This window comes from Delphinus delphis, chromosome 21 (genome assembly GCF_949987515.2).
Source record: "Delphinus delphis chromosome 21, mDelDel1.2, whole genome shotgun sequence".
Taxonomy (NCBI): Eukaryota; Metazoa; Chordata; class Mammalia; order Artiodactyla; family Delphinidae; genus Delphinus; species Delphinus delphis.
The window spans coordinates 29,454,856-29,468,182 of record NC_082703.1 but is presented as its reverse complement, the minus strand read 5'-3'; the positions used below and the strand labels follow the sequence as shown (position 1 = coordinate 29,468,182).

The window sequence follows — 13,327 nt, the reverse complement described above, 5'->3', positions numbered from 1 at the left end:
CAGTCATACAGGAGAGTCTGTACTCTAATCTCCCATTACCTTAAGGTTTATTTTGATTCTCATTAATAGTGGTGGTATTATTATTATCTTTATGATGGCCCTCAATTTTTATTGTCATTGTTAGTCATTATTTATTAGTATTTTATTAGTATTTATTATTCATCATTATTTTATTAGTATTTATTAGTAACATTATTCATCTTTTTTTCTTATTATGGATGATTTTGTGGTCGATTTATAGAACATGAGGGCTTCTTGCAGCACTTAGACAAATCCGCGGGTGGTGGACAGGCATGTCGGCACCTCTGTGCCGTCCAGTTTAGTAACAGAATTTCTGGGGCCAATGAGGGGACTGAGAATGTTTCCAGAGGCGCAGGTGGTCCTAGAATGCCCTAACTGCACCTCAATTTTTGGCAGTGTTGGCTTTCTGGTTCTGAGCTGGGATAGAAAATACCTGCAGGGACAGGTGGTGACACTTTCTAGAAAGCCAAGAGCGGTATTGCCCCCTAGTGGACTTAGAAAAAATGTATAGAGGATTAGTTCAAGATGGCGGAGTAGAAGGATGTACTCTCACTCCCTCGTGCAAGAGCACCAGAATCACAACTACCTGCTGAACAATCATCAACAGGAAGACACTGGAACTCATCAAAAATGATATCCCACATCCAAAGACAAAGGAGAAGCCACAATGAGACAGTAGAGGGGCACACTCACAGTAAAATCAAATCCCATAACTGCTGGGTGGGTGACTCAAAAACTGGAGAACACTTATACCACAGAAGTCCACCCACTGGAGTGAAGTTCACTGAAGTGAGCCCCACGTCAGGCTTCCCAACCTGGGGGTCTGGCAATGGGAGGAGGAATTCCTAGAGAATTAGACTTTGAAGGCTAGTGGGATTTGATTGCAGGACTTCGACAGGACTGGGGGAAACAGAGACTCCACTTTTGGAGGGCACACACAAAGTAGTGTGTGCATTGGGACCCAGGGAAAGGAGCAGTGACCCCATAGGAAACTGAACCAGACCTACCTGCTAGTGTTGGAGGGTCTCCTGCAGAGGCAGGGGGCAGCTGTGGCTCACCAAGGGACAAGGACACTGGCAGCAGAAGTTCTGGGAAGTCCTCCTTGGTGTGAGCCCTCCTGGAGTCCACCATTAGCTGCACCAAAGAGCCTGTAGTCTCCAGTGCTGGGTCGCCTCAGGCCAAACAACCAACAGGGAGGGAACTCAGCCCCACCCATCAGCAGACAAGCAGATTAAAGTTTTACTGAGCTCCGCCCACCAGAGCAACACCCAGCTCTACCCACCACTAGTCCCTCCCATCAGGAAGCTTGCACAAGCCTCTTAGATAGCCTCATCCACCAGAGGGCAGACAGCAGAAGCAAGAAGAACTACCATCCAGCAGCCTGTGGAACAAAAACCACATTCATAGAAAGACAGACAAAATGAAAAGGCAGAGGACTATGTACCAGATGAAGGAACAAGATAAAACCCCAGAAAAACAACTAAATGAAGTGGAGATAGGCAACATTCCAGAAAAAGAATTCAGAATAATGATGGTGAAGATGATCCTGGACCTTGGAAAAAGAATGGAGGCAAAGATCGAGAAGATGCAAGAAATGATTAACAAAGACCTAGAAGAATTAAAGAACAAACAAACAGAGATGAACAATACAATAACTGGAATGAAAAATATACAAGAAGGAATCAATAGCAGAATAACTGAGGCAGAAGAACGGATAAGTGACTTGGAAGACAGAATGGTGGAATTCACTGCCACAGAACAGAATAAAGAAAAAAGAATGAAAAGAAATGACAGCCTAAGAGACTTCTGGGACAACATTAAACACACCAACATTCACATTATAGGGGTCCCAGAAGGAGAAGAAAGAAAGGACCTCAGAAAATATTTGACAAAATTATAGTCGAAAAATTCCCTAACATGGGAAGGGAAATAGCCACCCAAGTCCAGGAAGCACAGAGAGTCTCAGGCAGGATAAACCCAAGGAGAAACACACTGAGACACATAGTAATCAAACTGACAGAAATTAAAGACAAAGAAAAATTATTAAAAGCAACAAGGGAAAAACGACAGATAACATACAAGGGAACTCCCATAAGGTTAACAGCTGATTTCTCAGCAGAAACTCTACAGTCCAGAAGGGAGTGGCATGATATACGTAAAGTGATGAAAGGGAAGAACCTACAACCAAGATTTTTCTACCCCGCAAGGATCTCATTCAGAATTGACGGAGAAATCAAAAGCTTTACAGACAAGCAAAAGCTAAGAGAATTCAGCACCACCAAACCAGCTCTACAACTGATGCTAAAGGACCTTCTCTAAGTGGGAAACACAAGAGGAGAAAAGGGCCCACAAAAACAAACCCAAAACAATTAAGAAAATGGTCATAGGAACATACATACCAATAGTTACCTTAAACATGAATGGATTAAATGCTCCAGCCAAAAGTCACAGGCTCACTGAACAGATACAAAAACAAGACCCATATATATGCTGTGTACAAGAGACCCACTTCAGATCTAGGGACACATACAGACTGAAAGTGAGGGGATGGAAAAAGATATTCCATGCAAATGGAAATCAGAAGAAAGCTGGAGGTTCAACACTCATATCAGATAAAATAGACTTTAAAATAAGGACTGTTGCAAGAGACAGGGAAGGACACTACATAATGATCAAGGGATCAATCCAAGGAGACTGCTAACAGCTATAAAAGAGGAAATCGACAGTAACACAATAGTAGTGGGGGACTTTAACACCTCACTTATACCAACGGACAGATCATCCAGACAGAAAACTAATAAGGAAACACAAGCTTTAAATGACGCAATAGACCAGATAGATTTAATTGATATTTATAGGACATTCCATCAGAAAACAGCAGATTACACTTTCTTCTCCGTACTATGCCATCTGTATTTCCTCATCCCCTTAAGGCAATGTGTGTTCTACTGTCCATCTCTTTGGAGTTATGATTTTTCATCATGGTAAAATGTACATAAACTTACCATTTTAATCATTTATGGTCATACAGTTCAGAGACATCAAGTACATTTACATTGTTGTGCAACCATCACCACCATTCGTCTCCAGAACTTTTTTCAGCTTCTCCAGGCAAAGAAGACAAGAATGCACATCCACAGTCAGCGTTCAGACATCAGACATGAAGCCCCCAGCACCGCCCAGACCTCGCCTGCTGTCAGTCCTTCTCATTCTGGGCACCTTGAAGTCCAGGCCCCTCCATTTGCACCTACACTGTCCAAGGTCATCATCTATATGCTTCCTGGCCAGCAAGGGCAAAAGGGACTGGCAGCACCAGTTTCCCAGTTGCCAGGTGGACTGAAAACTTTCTGCAGTTGCTTGGGCGAGCGAACCACATTCTCCATGCCTTCAGTGTTGGCATCGGCCTTTCCTGGGCACCCGTGGGAACTGAGAACATTCTAGAGACTCGGGGGGGATAAGATGACCTCTGTGCACCTCCGTTTCCAGCTATGGTGGTTCCTGGGTTCCTGATCTGAGAAGAAAATTCTGAAGATGCTGGGGGCAGGGATGCCACCTCCAGCCTCTCAAGGAGGGCAAGAGTGGTTCCTGGGCCCCCAGAGTAACCTTGACAATGCGGCTATGGTGGGCAAGCATACCCTCTCTGACTTCCTGGGAGACACAGCTGTTTCTGGGCCCTCAAGAGGACTCGTCATTTGTCCTATAGGCTCAGGTGGCCCATGGACATGCTCTTCGAAGCTCCCCTTCCAGCCTGGGCTGCTCACTGTTCCCTGAGGGGAACGTGCAGGATTTCATGAGCCTCGTCCAGCCAACAGGTGCCGGCAATAAAGCTGTTGACAAAGGGCTGCTGTGTGTGTGTCTGTGGGGAGAACCTTCAGGAATCATCTTCAGCAAATCCAAAACACTTTTGAATAGAGCAGTATGCAAAAGTCCTCTATAATAAGTAGTGTAATAATAAAAATAATGATAATGATGATAGTGATGATGATGTTAATGATATTAATGCTACGATGGCTGTTAATAATAATAATAATCAACTTAAGGAAATGGAGATTAGGAAACAGATTCCCCCAAGTGATTGACAAGGATTTACATTGTCACAGTTTAAGTGACCAACATAGGTAGACTAATGTATTTCTAATTACCCTCGTGATCATTATATTGATGAGTTAAAATAGAGGAGGAGCAAAAGTGTAGAAACAAAACCACAGGATGATAATCTTTTTGTTCAGTATTTTTGGGCCCTTCGTAAATACTGGCATTTGAGAAGGGAGTTCTGTCTACATAAAGTGTGAGCGTTGTACAGAAAATTTTCTTCCACATAATGGAAAACTTAATGTAAATGACACTGTTAATTCACTGTTAATTCAGGTAAATGACACTATTAATTCACTGTTAATTCACTCCATTGCAAGGTGGATACATTCATGAACGACTTCCTTCTGAATTCTAAACCATCAAGGGAATCTGTTGGGAAAGATTGCCAAGGATATTCAGGGAATTAAGAAAGTGATCAGAAGTTTGCTTTTCATTTAAGAAGTGTCCCAAATGGCAGAAATCTCTTTGTTAAGTACAAACCATAATACATTAAGAATATTAGTACTTTGAAAATGTGCATGCCTAAAGGTACTTATAAATACACACACACACACACACACCCCACTTATTCCCGCGGTCTTCCTTTTATTTCTTTTGGAGGGGCTAAGCAAAATGTATCCTCATTACCCGAACGCTGTTTTCCTCTCTCAGCATATTTATGCATGATGCTGACAAGTAAACATATTTTAGGTCGTCTACAAATAGACCCTTCTGACCCTTATCTGGACAGCACCCTGGATATCATGGCAGCTCAGAGTGTGAACCACGCTTTGAGAGAGTTGGAGAAGCCCAAAAAGCTAGATGGGGAAGATGCCCATCATTGTAGTGTTTGTCTCAAGAAGGTGCCCGCCACCAAGAGGTTGACTTTGCACAGCACCCCAAGGTCCTGATCCTTGTGCTGAAGCAGTTCTTCGGATTTCACAGGTGACAAAATGGATAATGAAGTTCTGTATCCCGGGTGCTTCGACTTGCAACCATACATGTCGGAGCAGAAGGCAGGACCACTGCATTATGTGTTCTATGCAGTGCTGGTGCCCTCTGGGGGCAGTTATCACCGACAACCCTACTTCTGTTACGTCAAAGCTGGGGACGGCCAGCGGTATAAAATGGACGATACCAAGGTCACCGCCTGTGACGTGGCTTCTGCCCTGAGCCAAAGTGCCTATGTCCTCTTTTACGTCCAGAAGACCTCATTGGAAGGAGACGGTGGGGGACCGTCGCCGGGAGGGGCACTGACATCCCTGGGGCTGACCCCGCAGGCATGGATGCAGCCCACGGGGAACCTGGAAGAGACGCCAGCGTCAGAGTTCCTGGGAACACCTGGAGGAAACAGATGTTCAAGAAATCACCTTAGAGCAGTGGAGATGCCGCCGAAAACACAACCGACCTCAGCCTGAACCCAACCTCAGGAAGATCGAGTCTCCCCTGCCTGCCCACGCTGTCGTGATTCACCCGTCGAAATATGGAGATGGGATGAAAATGAAACTTCCTGAACAGGAAAACTGCCGGCTCAACAATCCAACCAGAGGCACCCCGCCTCAGGGACCAGTAAACATCGGCCACATCCCTTGTCTCAGAGGGAAGGACTTCCAAGAAGAAGAACGAGAAGAAGCTGAGGTCTCTGGATGCACTGCAGTAAGCTCTGCTGCACATCTGCAAACACACACGCCCAACACCCACAGTCACACACACACAAACCCAGTCGTGTATAGGAAATCGTGTTGCAGGTGTGAATAATCTAGTCTCGTGAAAGGACTGCGTGTCTGCAGTGTTCACAGGACGCGATATTCAGTGGCAACTTGTGCCTCCTTCTCAGGAGTGTGGTGTATGCCGCAAAGCTACTGGAGCAGGTGGGGTTGATTACTGGGTCTGAGGACTTGCCACTTGTTCTGCATTTGAAGACTCATTTGTTGACGGGGTGCAGGATGTCTGAATTTTTGCACTATGGAATTCTTATGAATCAGTTGAATGACTTTCCAGTATTGCACTTGGAGTGCATTAGTCAGAGATGGAGAATGGTATTAGCGCCAATTTTTCTAGGGGATTCGGTGTTGCACATACTTGGCAGTTGTCAAAAGAAGTCTGGTGGTGTGGACATACTTACTCTGAATATTTGGGGTCGAGTATGGATAATGAGCTGTGTGGCATCACCTGGGTAGATGGAAGGTACCCCACCATCTCAAAAGTGACAGCACGTGTTTCTATTGAGCCCCAGATCAATGTTGTCTCACTAAACCCATCCTGTGTCCTGAAACCCTGTCCCCTGTATTTTCAGGTCCAAGAAAACCGAGCCCATCCCTAACAATTCCAATCCCAGATGGCTACGATGACAGACTCCTCTTCTTTAATCCTGTGATCAGAGGATTCCATAAAATAGAACATGTGTCAGGGCCTATTCAGACGCTTTGAAATGCCAGAAGTAAGGATCAGTGGTGTTTTGTTTTGTGAGAATCTGTAAGGAAGTGCTGGGACAGGACTGAGGTCATGAGATAAGGGAATATAAGGAATAAGGTCAGACCCGGATCACAAAGAGAAGGGTCATTCCAGAAGTTCCCGTAGGTGTGGGCACGGCCCCGAGTGTGCCGGCTCTGCTTTCCCGATATTTTAACAACCTTGTGCCTTCAACCAGCAGCTGCCCTTGACGTACAGGCTTCTGCGGAGTGAAGATGCTCTCCCCAAACAGTTGTTCTGTGTGGAACATGGTTTCCTCTTCCCGGGAAGCCCTCTTTACACAGCTCGGTGAAATAAGATAGAGAGTATGATCGTGGAAGGAACTCTTCATCCACTTAGATCAATTCAGAGGTTTTGGGACAAAATAACAAAGAGATTTCTGAGGTCTGGGAGGGCAGACATGCCTGTCTCTCTAGCCCCAGGTGGTTTCCATCTGCAGACATAGGTTGAGGGGCCTCAAAAGTGTAGGACTAGATAGATATCTTTGAGACTTCCCCATGACCTTGCCTGACCAGGGTCGTGACATTCTGGGAAACATGACCAGTGGAGCTGAAGATCAGAGCTGTGTCACCACCAGGGCCTGAAAGGGTAGATGGGGTTGAGGGACGTTGGAAGAAGTGGAGCTGAGTTGTGTGGAAAGAGCTGTGGAGAAAGGGGACACTCAGAGAGTGGGGCTGAGTCTCTGCCCACTTTCCGAGGGTGCAGACCTGAATCCCTGTGTTTACAGGGGCATAAAGAAGACCAGACACCAACACTTGGCTCCTTTAGCCACAGACTTTATTGTTTGAATAGTTGCAACTATTATTCTATACACAAATTTTAATTTCTTCCAAACTCTACATTCTATATTGCTAGATCACTTTACTCTCCTTTTTATGCCACATTTTCATGAAGAGGTATTTCACCAAATCACAATTTGCCTGAATGTGTGTTAAAGGATTCTTTTAGAGGCTCCTTCTTCCACATACTCAAGTCATTTTTTTTCTGATGTAAAATCTAGCTATAGCTCCATTTTGATTTTTAGGATTGCTGCATCCTCAATGTGAGAATTTAATGTTGACTAAGAAATAAGTGACCACTGAAAATTTCCCTTCCTTCAGAACACTGAAGGTGTGATGTACAGTCTGAGCAAACATGTACCAGAGAGGTTGCTCTATGAATAAAGAATTTCTCATGACCTTACTTTGAATAACTTCTCCAGTATGAATTATTTATAAGTATGTTCTGGTGTTGCTCAGGAAACTTTCGTATTTCTCAAGAGTCTTCATCTTTGTTCTTGATTTAGTGTTTATTCTTTCACTGAGTTTCTTGTGCACATCAAACCTGGTGCTTGGCTGAATGTTTATTTACAGTTATTATAGTCTTAGTGGTTCTCCACTGGCAGTTGGCTCATGTTGACCATAATTATCAAAGAAGAACTAGGGGTTGGTTATCCTCTGCTCAAGCCCTCTGGGACAGGGGTCCCCAACCCCCAGACCATGGACCAGTACTGGTCTGTGGCCTGTTAGGAACTAGGCCGCACAGCAGGAGGTGAGCGGCGGGCAAGCAAGCAAAGGTTCATCTGCTGCCCCCCATAGCTTGCATCACCACCTGAACCATCCCCGTGGCCCCCCATCCGTGGAAAAATTGTCTTCCACAAAAGTGGTTCCTGGTGCCAGAAAGGCTGGGGACCACTGCTCTAGGGTCTTTAGAGTTGGGAGCTGTTGCTAAAAACACCCATACTGTATTTACAGAGTGAGTTCTGCTAAGTTACCTGAGGTCAGGCCAATGACTAAAGGCTTTGCCACGGAGACAGGGCACATATGGATCCACATCCACAGGTGATGCCTGTCTGGACTGAGGAGTGTGATGCCTGAACAAGTGTCCATATTGATTACAGACAGAGTTTCTTTACTGGGTGTGAACCTTAGTGTGGTTAAATGCTAAAGCTATGCTGGTGTTCCACCCACATTCCTCACATGTATGACACCATGTCATCTCAGGTCAGAACGTCTACTGAGAGCCCTCCTGACTTTCTCTCCAGTGCTGAGTTCCCTCATGTCGTCTAAGGGAAGAGTCGTGACTGAAGCATTTCCCACACCACTGACATTCATGGGGCTGCTCTCCAGTGTGGGTTCTCTCATGTCTTCTCAGGTTTGTACATTGACTGAAAGCATTCCCACACTGCTGACATTTATAGGGTTTCTCTCCTGTGTGGGTCCTTTTGTGCCGAGTCAATTCAGAACTGTGACTGAAGGCCTTCCCACACAGAAGACATATGTGTGGTTTCTCTCCAGTGTGGATTCTCTTGTGCTGACTAAGTCCAGAGCTCTGACTAAAGGCTTTCCCACACTGATGACATTCATAGTGCTTCTCTCTGGAATGGATTTTCTTATGTTTTCTAAGGTAAGAGATTTGATTAAAAGTTTTCTCACATAGATGGCATTTATATGGCTTCTCTCCTGTGTGAATTTTCTCATGTTCTTTCAGGTAGGAACTTTGACTGAAGACTTTCCCACACACATGACATTTATATGGTTTCTCTCCAGTGTGGATCTGCTTGTGATTTCTAAGGTTAGAACTTTGAAAAAAGCCACTTCCACAGAGATGACATTTATATGGTTTCTCTCCAGTATGAATCATCTTGTGTCGTCTGAGGCTAGAGGAATTACTAAAGGCTTTCCCACAGAAAGGACATTCACATGATTTACCTCTAGTGTGAATGTGACCCTGTCCGTCAAGGAATGACCCTTGACTAAGTGAATTTCCACACTGTTTGCTGACATTACGTTTCCTTCTTAAGTGAATTGATAAATGTTTAGGTGAAGATCTAGGAGTAAATTCATCACTCAAATCAGTCCATCCAACAGGATCCCATTGCGTGTGAGAAACCTGTTATGGGAAGGAGATATGAGGCTGTTACTGGTTCACCCACATCCATGCAGACACTCATGCCTCTACATTTACACCCTAGAGCATCAGTTGTTAATAGTCTCCTGTTAAAATGTTTCCAGTGTCAGTTGCATACAAATGTTGTGTTACTCCCCTGCAGGCACAAACATTCTCTTTTATTGTTTTCCAACCCAGATATCAGATTCATTTGGAAGATTTCAGTGTGTTTTAGAGACTATGAGATGAGCAATGTTAGTGCAACTGACTTTTTTTCTTAGGTTTCATGCTGCGGTTTTGAGCTCATATTAATTTCTTAACTGATTTTAGCCTATCCAAAAATTTTCCCAGAAAGAACTCAATTCAGCTTAATTACATACCAGCAATTGTGCTCAATTACCAACTTACCTCACTGCCAGGTCCTTCATTTGGATGACTGGTGTTCCACCCATGAAACTTACCATTGGCATGGTGGCAGATATGTGCTTCCTGTAGACACTTTGCGTGAATATCATTTCTTGTTGTCTAAGCGGACTTTCACCATCTAAAGAAATGGAAAAAATATAGATTTTAGAATGGCATTAGGGAAATAGAAATGTAAACAAACATCAAGGTCCATGTGAGTATCTTTCAAAAGTTGGCACTTAGTTGGAGAAACAATGTATAATAAAGAAGTACTCAAGGTAGTAGAAATATTTTAAAAGTCATTGTCTATTAGAAAAAAACATGATTAAAATGTAAAAATGTAATGTGGTGGAAAGACATTGGGTCAGCAAATGATGGTAAACACATTAAATGGGGCGATCAGGACAAGAATCACTATGTGAAAGTTTAACTGCAGTGAGTCCACAAGCACACTTTTCCCTAAAGAATTGAAAATGGCAGGAAGTAATATGAATTGTGATTGGTAGATGCAAAGAATGATAACAACATGAAGAATTTCAGCCCAATGTCCTCACTTCCAGTTTAGAACATATTGCTCACTTCATAAAACTTTCATTTGGTGTTTCCAAGGACTTAACACACTGACTGAAACTCTTTTTCAGTGAAGCACAGGCCCCTGATTCTTACCTGGACTCTGGCCTTGGAGGCATCCTGTTGCTTCACTCCACAGCTCTTTTCCTTGTTCGAGCTGGGAAATCACATCTGATTTGCTGATCTGATACCCTGTTTGATACGAAAAAGAAAAAAAGTGTTGGATTTTGAGTCTGGGCTAATTACCCTTTGCTGTGCTCAAGTCTAGGGTAAGGGAAAGAGGAAAATACAGAGATAATTGAAGGTCAGTGCAGGCAACAACATCTTCAACAGACAGAACAGTGAAGGTCCTTCAGCAGACCAGGAGGAAATCCAGAGCAGCAGCAAACACAGTGAGACCCTCTAGTGTCTGATGCCTGTGCACAAGTTCAAAGAGAGATTACAGAATCCTCAGTGTTTTCCAAATGGGAAAGATTGAAGGACTCTACAGTGGGCTGAATATTACTTTCAAACAGTAGCCAGTAAAGATACGCCTTACAGGAATCATCAAAATTATGTCATATACATGACTCTGGTCTCAAGCCTTCATGGAGTGACTAGAACAGAAGAATCATTTTAAAAATATTTGATCCATTTACTTATGCATTAAAATATCCATTGAATCCCCAGTTCCATTCTGAGTGTAAACACTGAGTAGCCACAGAGATATGAAATGTGGCCAAGATTACTTTCCAGTGCAGTAATGAAAAGTGCCGTGAAAAGAAACGTCTTCGTTTTAAGTAGTTATGAGGACTATCAAAGAAGCAGGAAGGACTTGGAGTGGGACACGGGGAAGCTGATCTAAATGCCTGTTCGGTGAGTGAATGAATGCAGTGAACACACGTGCACGTACATCCGTGTTGACAGACTCACCTACGGAGACCAGGTGGGTGATATTTTCCAGCATCACGTTTCTGAACAGGGTTTTCTGGGATGTGTCCAGCAGGGCCCACTCTTCCTGGGTGAAGTTGATCGCTACATCTTCAAACGTCACTGATTCCTAAAACATCAGGGATGTTCTGGTTTAGACAGAGCAGTCCCTACCACTGTCCAGGGTGGGAGGGTTGAGATGAGGAGGTGATGGGGTCTGGGTGGATAAAGGATCACGCTCTGTGTGGGGTTCCCCTTGGTTCTCTGCCAGCGCTGAGCTGGTGTCTGCCTTTCAGGTACATTCACAGAAACCTACACACTCTGACATCATGAAGCTTTATTTCACAGAAATATCACTTGAAGTGTGTTATAATACAACAGTGAAGTTTTTCAATAACCTGGAAATTAGGACTTCCATACAGTTGATAGTGAAATATTCACTTGCGTATTCATAACTCAATCTCTCTTCCCTATTAATTTCAAGGAACTCTACAGATTCATGACAAGACAAACAATAACCATGATGGGCTACCTTGAAAACATGACTATTGGTTTAAATTATGTCACTAGAGGAACCTTTGACTCTCCAGATAGAAACTGCTTTCATTACTTCTTATGAGTGTTGAATCATCCAATATATTATTGTATGAGGGGTTTGCTGTCTAGCAAACCTGGGTTAAATACAAAACATTATTCTGCTAATCATGCCAATGTCACAGAACCATGAAGGGATCCTTCATGTTCCTCAGAACTGAACAACATTCATACAGAACTTGGTACCAGTACGTGCTCTCTTTCTCAACACTACAGGTCGCAGGTGTTCATAACAAACTCTGAGGTCAGATGGTTCAGAAGCATAAGCCGGGGACTCAGGTGGCTGGAGTGAAGGACAGACCTAGCCTGACCATCACTGCACAGCATAAGGATTCCCATTCTTGATCTTCTCAGGGACCTTGACCTTAGTTATCACTGTTTCTCTTGTAATCTAGTCTCATCTCCATGCTGAGGGATGAAAGAAGCCTAGTGATTGGTTTTTCTCCAATTTTTCAAAAATCTATTAGAGAACCTAATTTTATTCTACCTACTGTACTGTTTCTCCTTTCTGTGCAGCACAGTTAAGAAAATCCTCCTCCCTACACATTCCTCCCAGTTATCGAATATGAATAAAAGCTTAATTACTAAGAGCTGGAAGGTGTGAATGAGGGAACGATTGCTAATGGCACTTGGGGTGTAGCTTCAGGAGAAGGAGGCGTCGCTACTCACCAGAGGCTCCATTGTCAACAACTCAGTCGCCAGGAGTCTTTCTCGGGATTTCACTCACAGCCACTCCAAGCACTGAACACGCAAATCTGAGGATGGAGAAGAAGCCATGAGACTCCAGTCCTGTGCACAACTTCCAGACCCACCTGAAATGGAGACCCCCACCTCCACCTGGGTGTGACCCCAGCCCAGCAAACGGAAACCAGTGGTGCATCCTAAGAACACGGTGCAGTCTCTTCTCTCCCAGATCCCATGTAAGAAGCTAGAGCTGTGGTTGCTAAGACAGAAAGTCAAAGTTCAGAGAGTTTGCAAATAAGAATGTGCTAAGCATTGACTTTGTGTGTTCAGCAGCCTAGGGCATCCAGAAGCATTCAGTGTCCTCCTTGATTCAAACCCTCGGGAACCCTGACTCATGCCGGAGTACAGTTTGGTTTCCTCCTGTAGGAAACACTGGAAATCCCCAGATCATTCTCTTCCCTTATGCACCCACAGTGGTCCTCCAACACCCCTGGCAGCCCGCTGGAACCTCACTGCCTTCCAGCTCTCCCTCAACCCTGACTTTTAGTTCTGTCCCCCATCTACGTGGATATTAATCAGCTGAGGACCTATTTCAGGATGCAGTTAAACCAAGGGCTTATTCCACTTGGAGGAACCGTGGCACCCACCCTTCCGGTCTCGTCCTTAACATCCGCTGCTCCAGAAGGAAGCAGGTGTACACGAGTCAGTGTTCCAGTCGTGGACTGTCTCA

At 44.2% G+C, this 13,327-nt stretch overlaps 1 protein-coding gene across 1 annotated transcript; it reads right to left on the bottom strand.

Moving 5' to 3' along the window:
• Window positions 1–8,559: 8,559 nt before the first annotated feature.
• On the bottom strand, window positions 8,560–12,594 carry LOC138413935 (zinc finger protein 705A-like). The gene is made up of 6 exons (XM_069540292.1): window positions 12,583–12,594; window positions 11,323–11,449; window positions 10,507–10,602; window positions 9,897–9,979; window positions 9,058–9,438; window positions 8,560–8,805 (listed from the first exon to the last, which is right to left on the bottom strand). Exons 1-6 carry the CDS (start codon window positions 12,592–12,594, stop codon window positions 8,560–8,562), a joined length of 945 nt encoding a protein of 314 aa, XP_069396393.1.
• Window positions 12,595–13,327: the final 733 nt, after the last annotated feature.

What these genes read in the sequence shown, in the direction of transcription:
- LOC138413935 (XM_069540292.1), bottom strand. An exon ending in CACCCACCTGGTCTCCGTAG is followed by an intron (nt 10,603 to 11,322) that starts GTGAGTCTGTCA and finishes CGTATCAAACAG; the next exon opens with GGTATCAGATCAGCAAATCA. An exon ending in TATCTGCCACCATGCCAATG is followed by an intron (nt 9,439 to 9,896) that starts GTAAGTTTCATG and finishes TTCCCATAACAG; the next exon opens with GTTTCTCACACGCAATGGGA.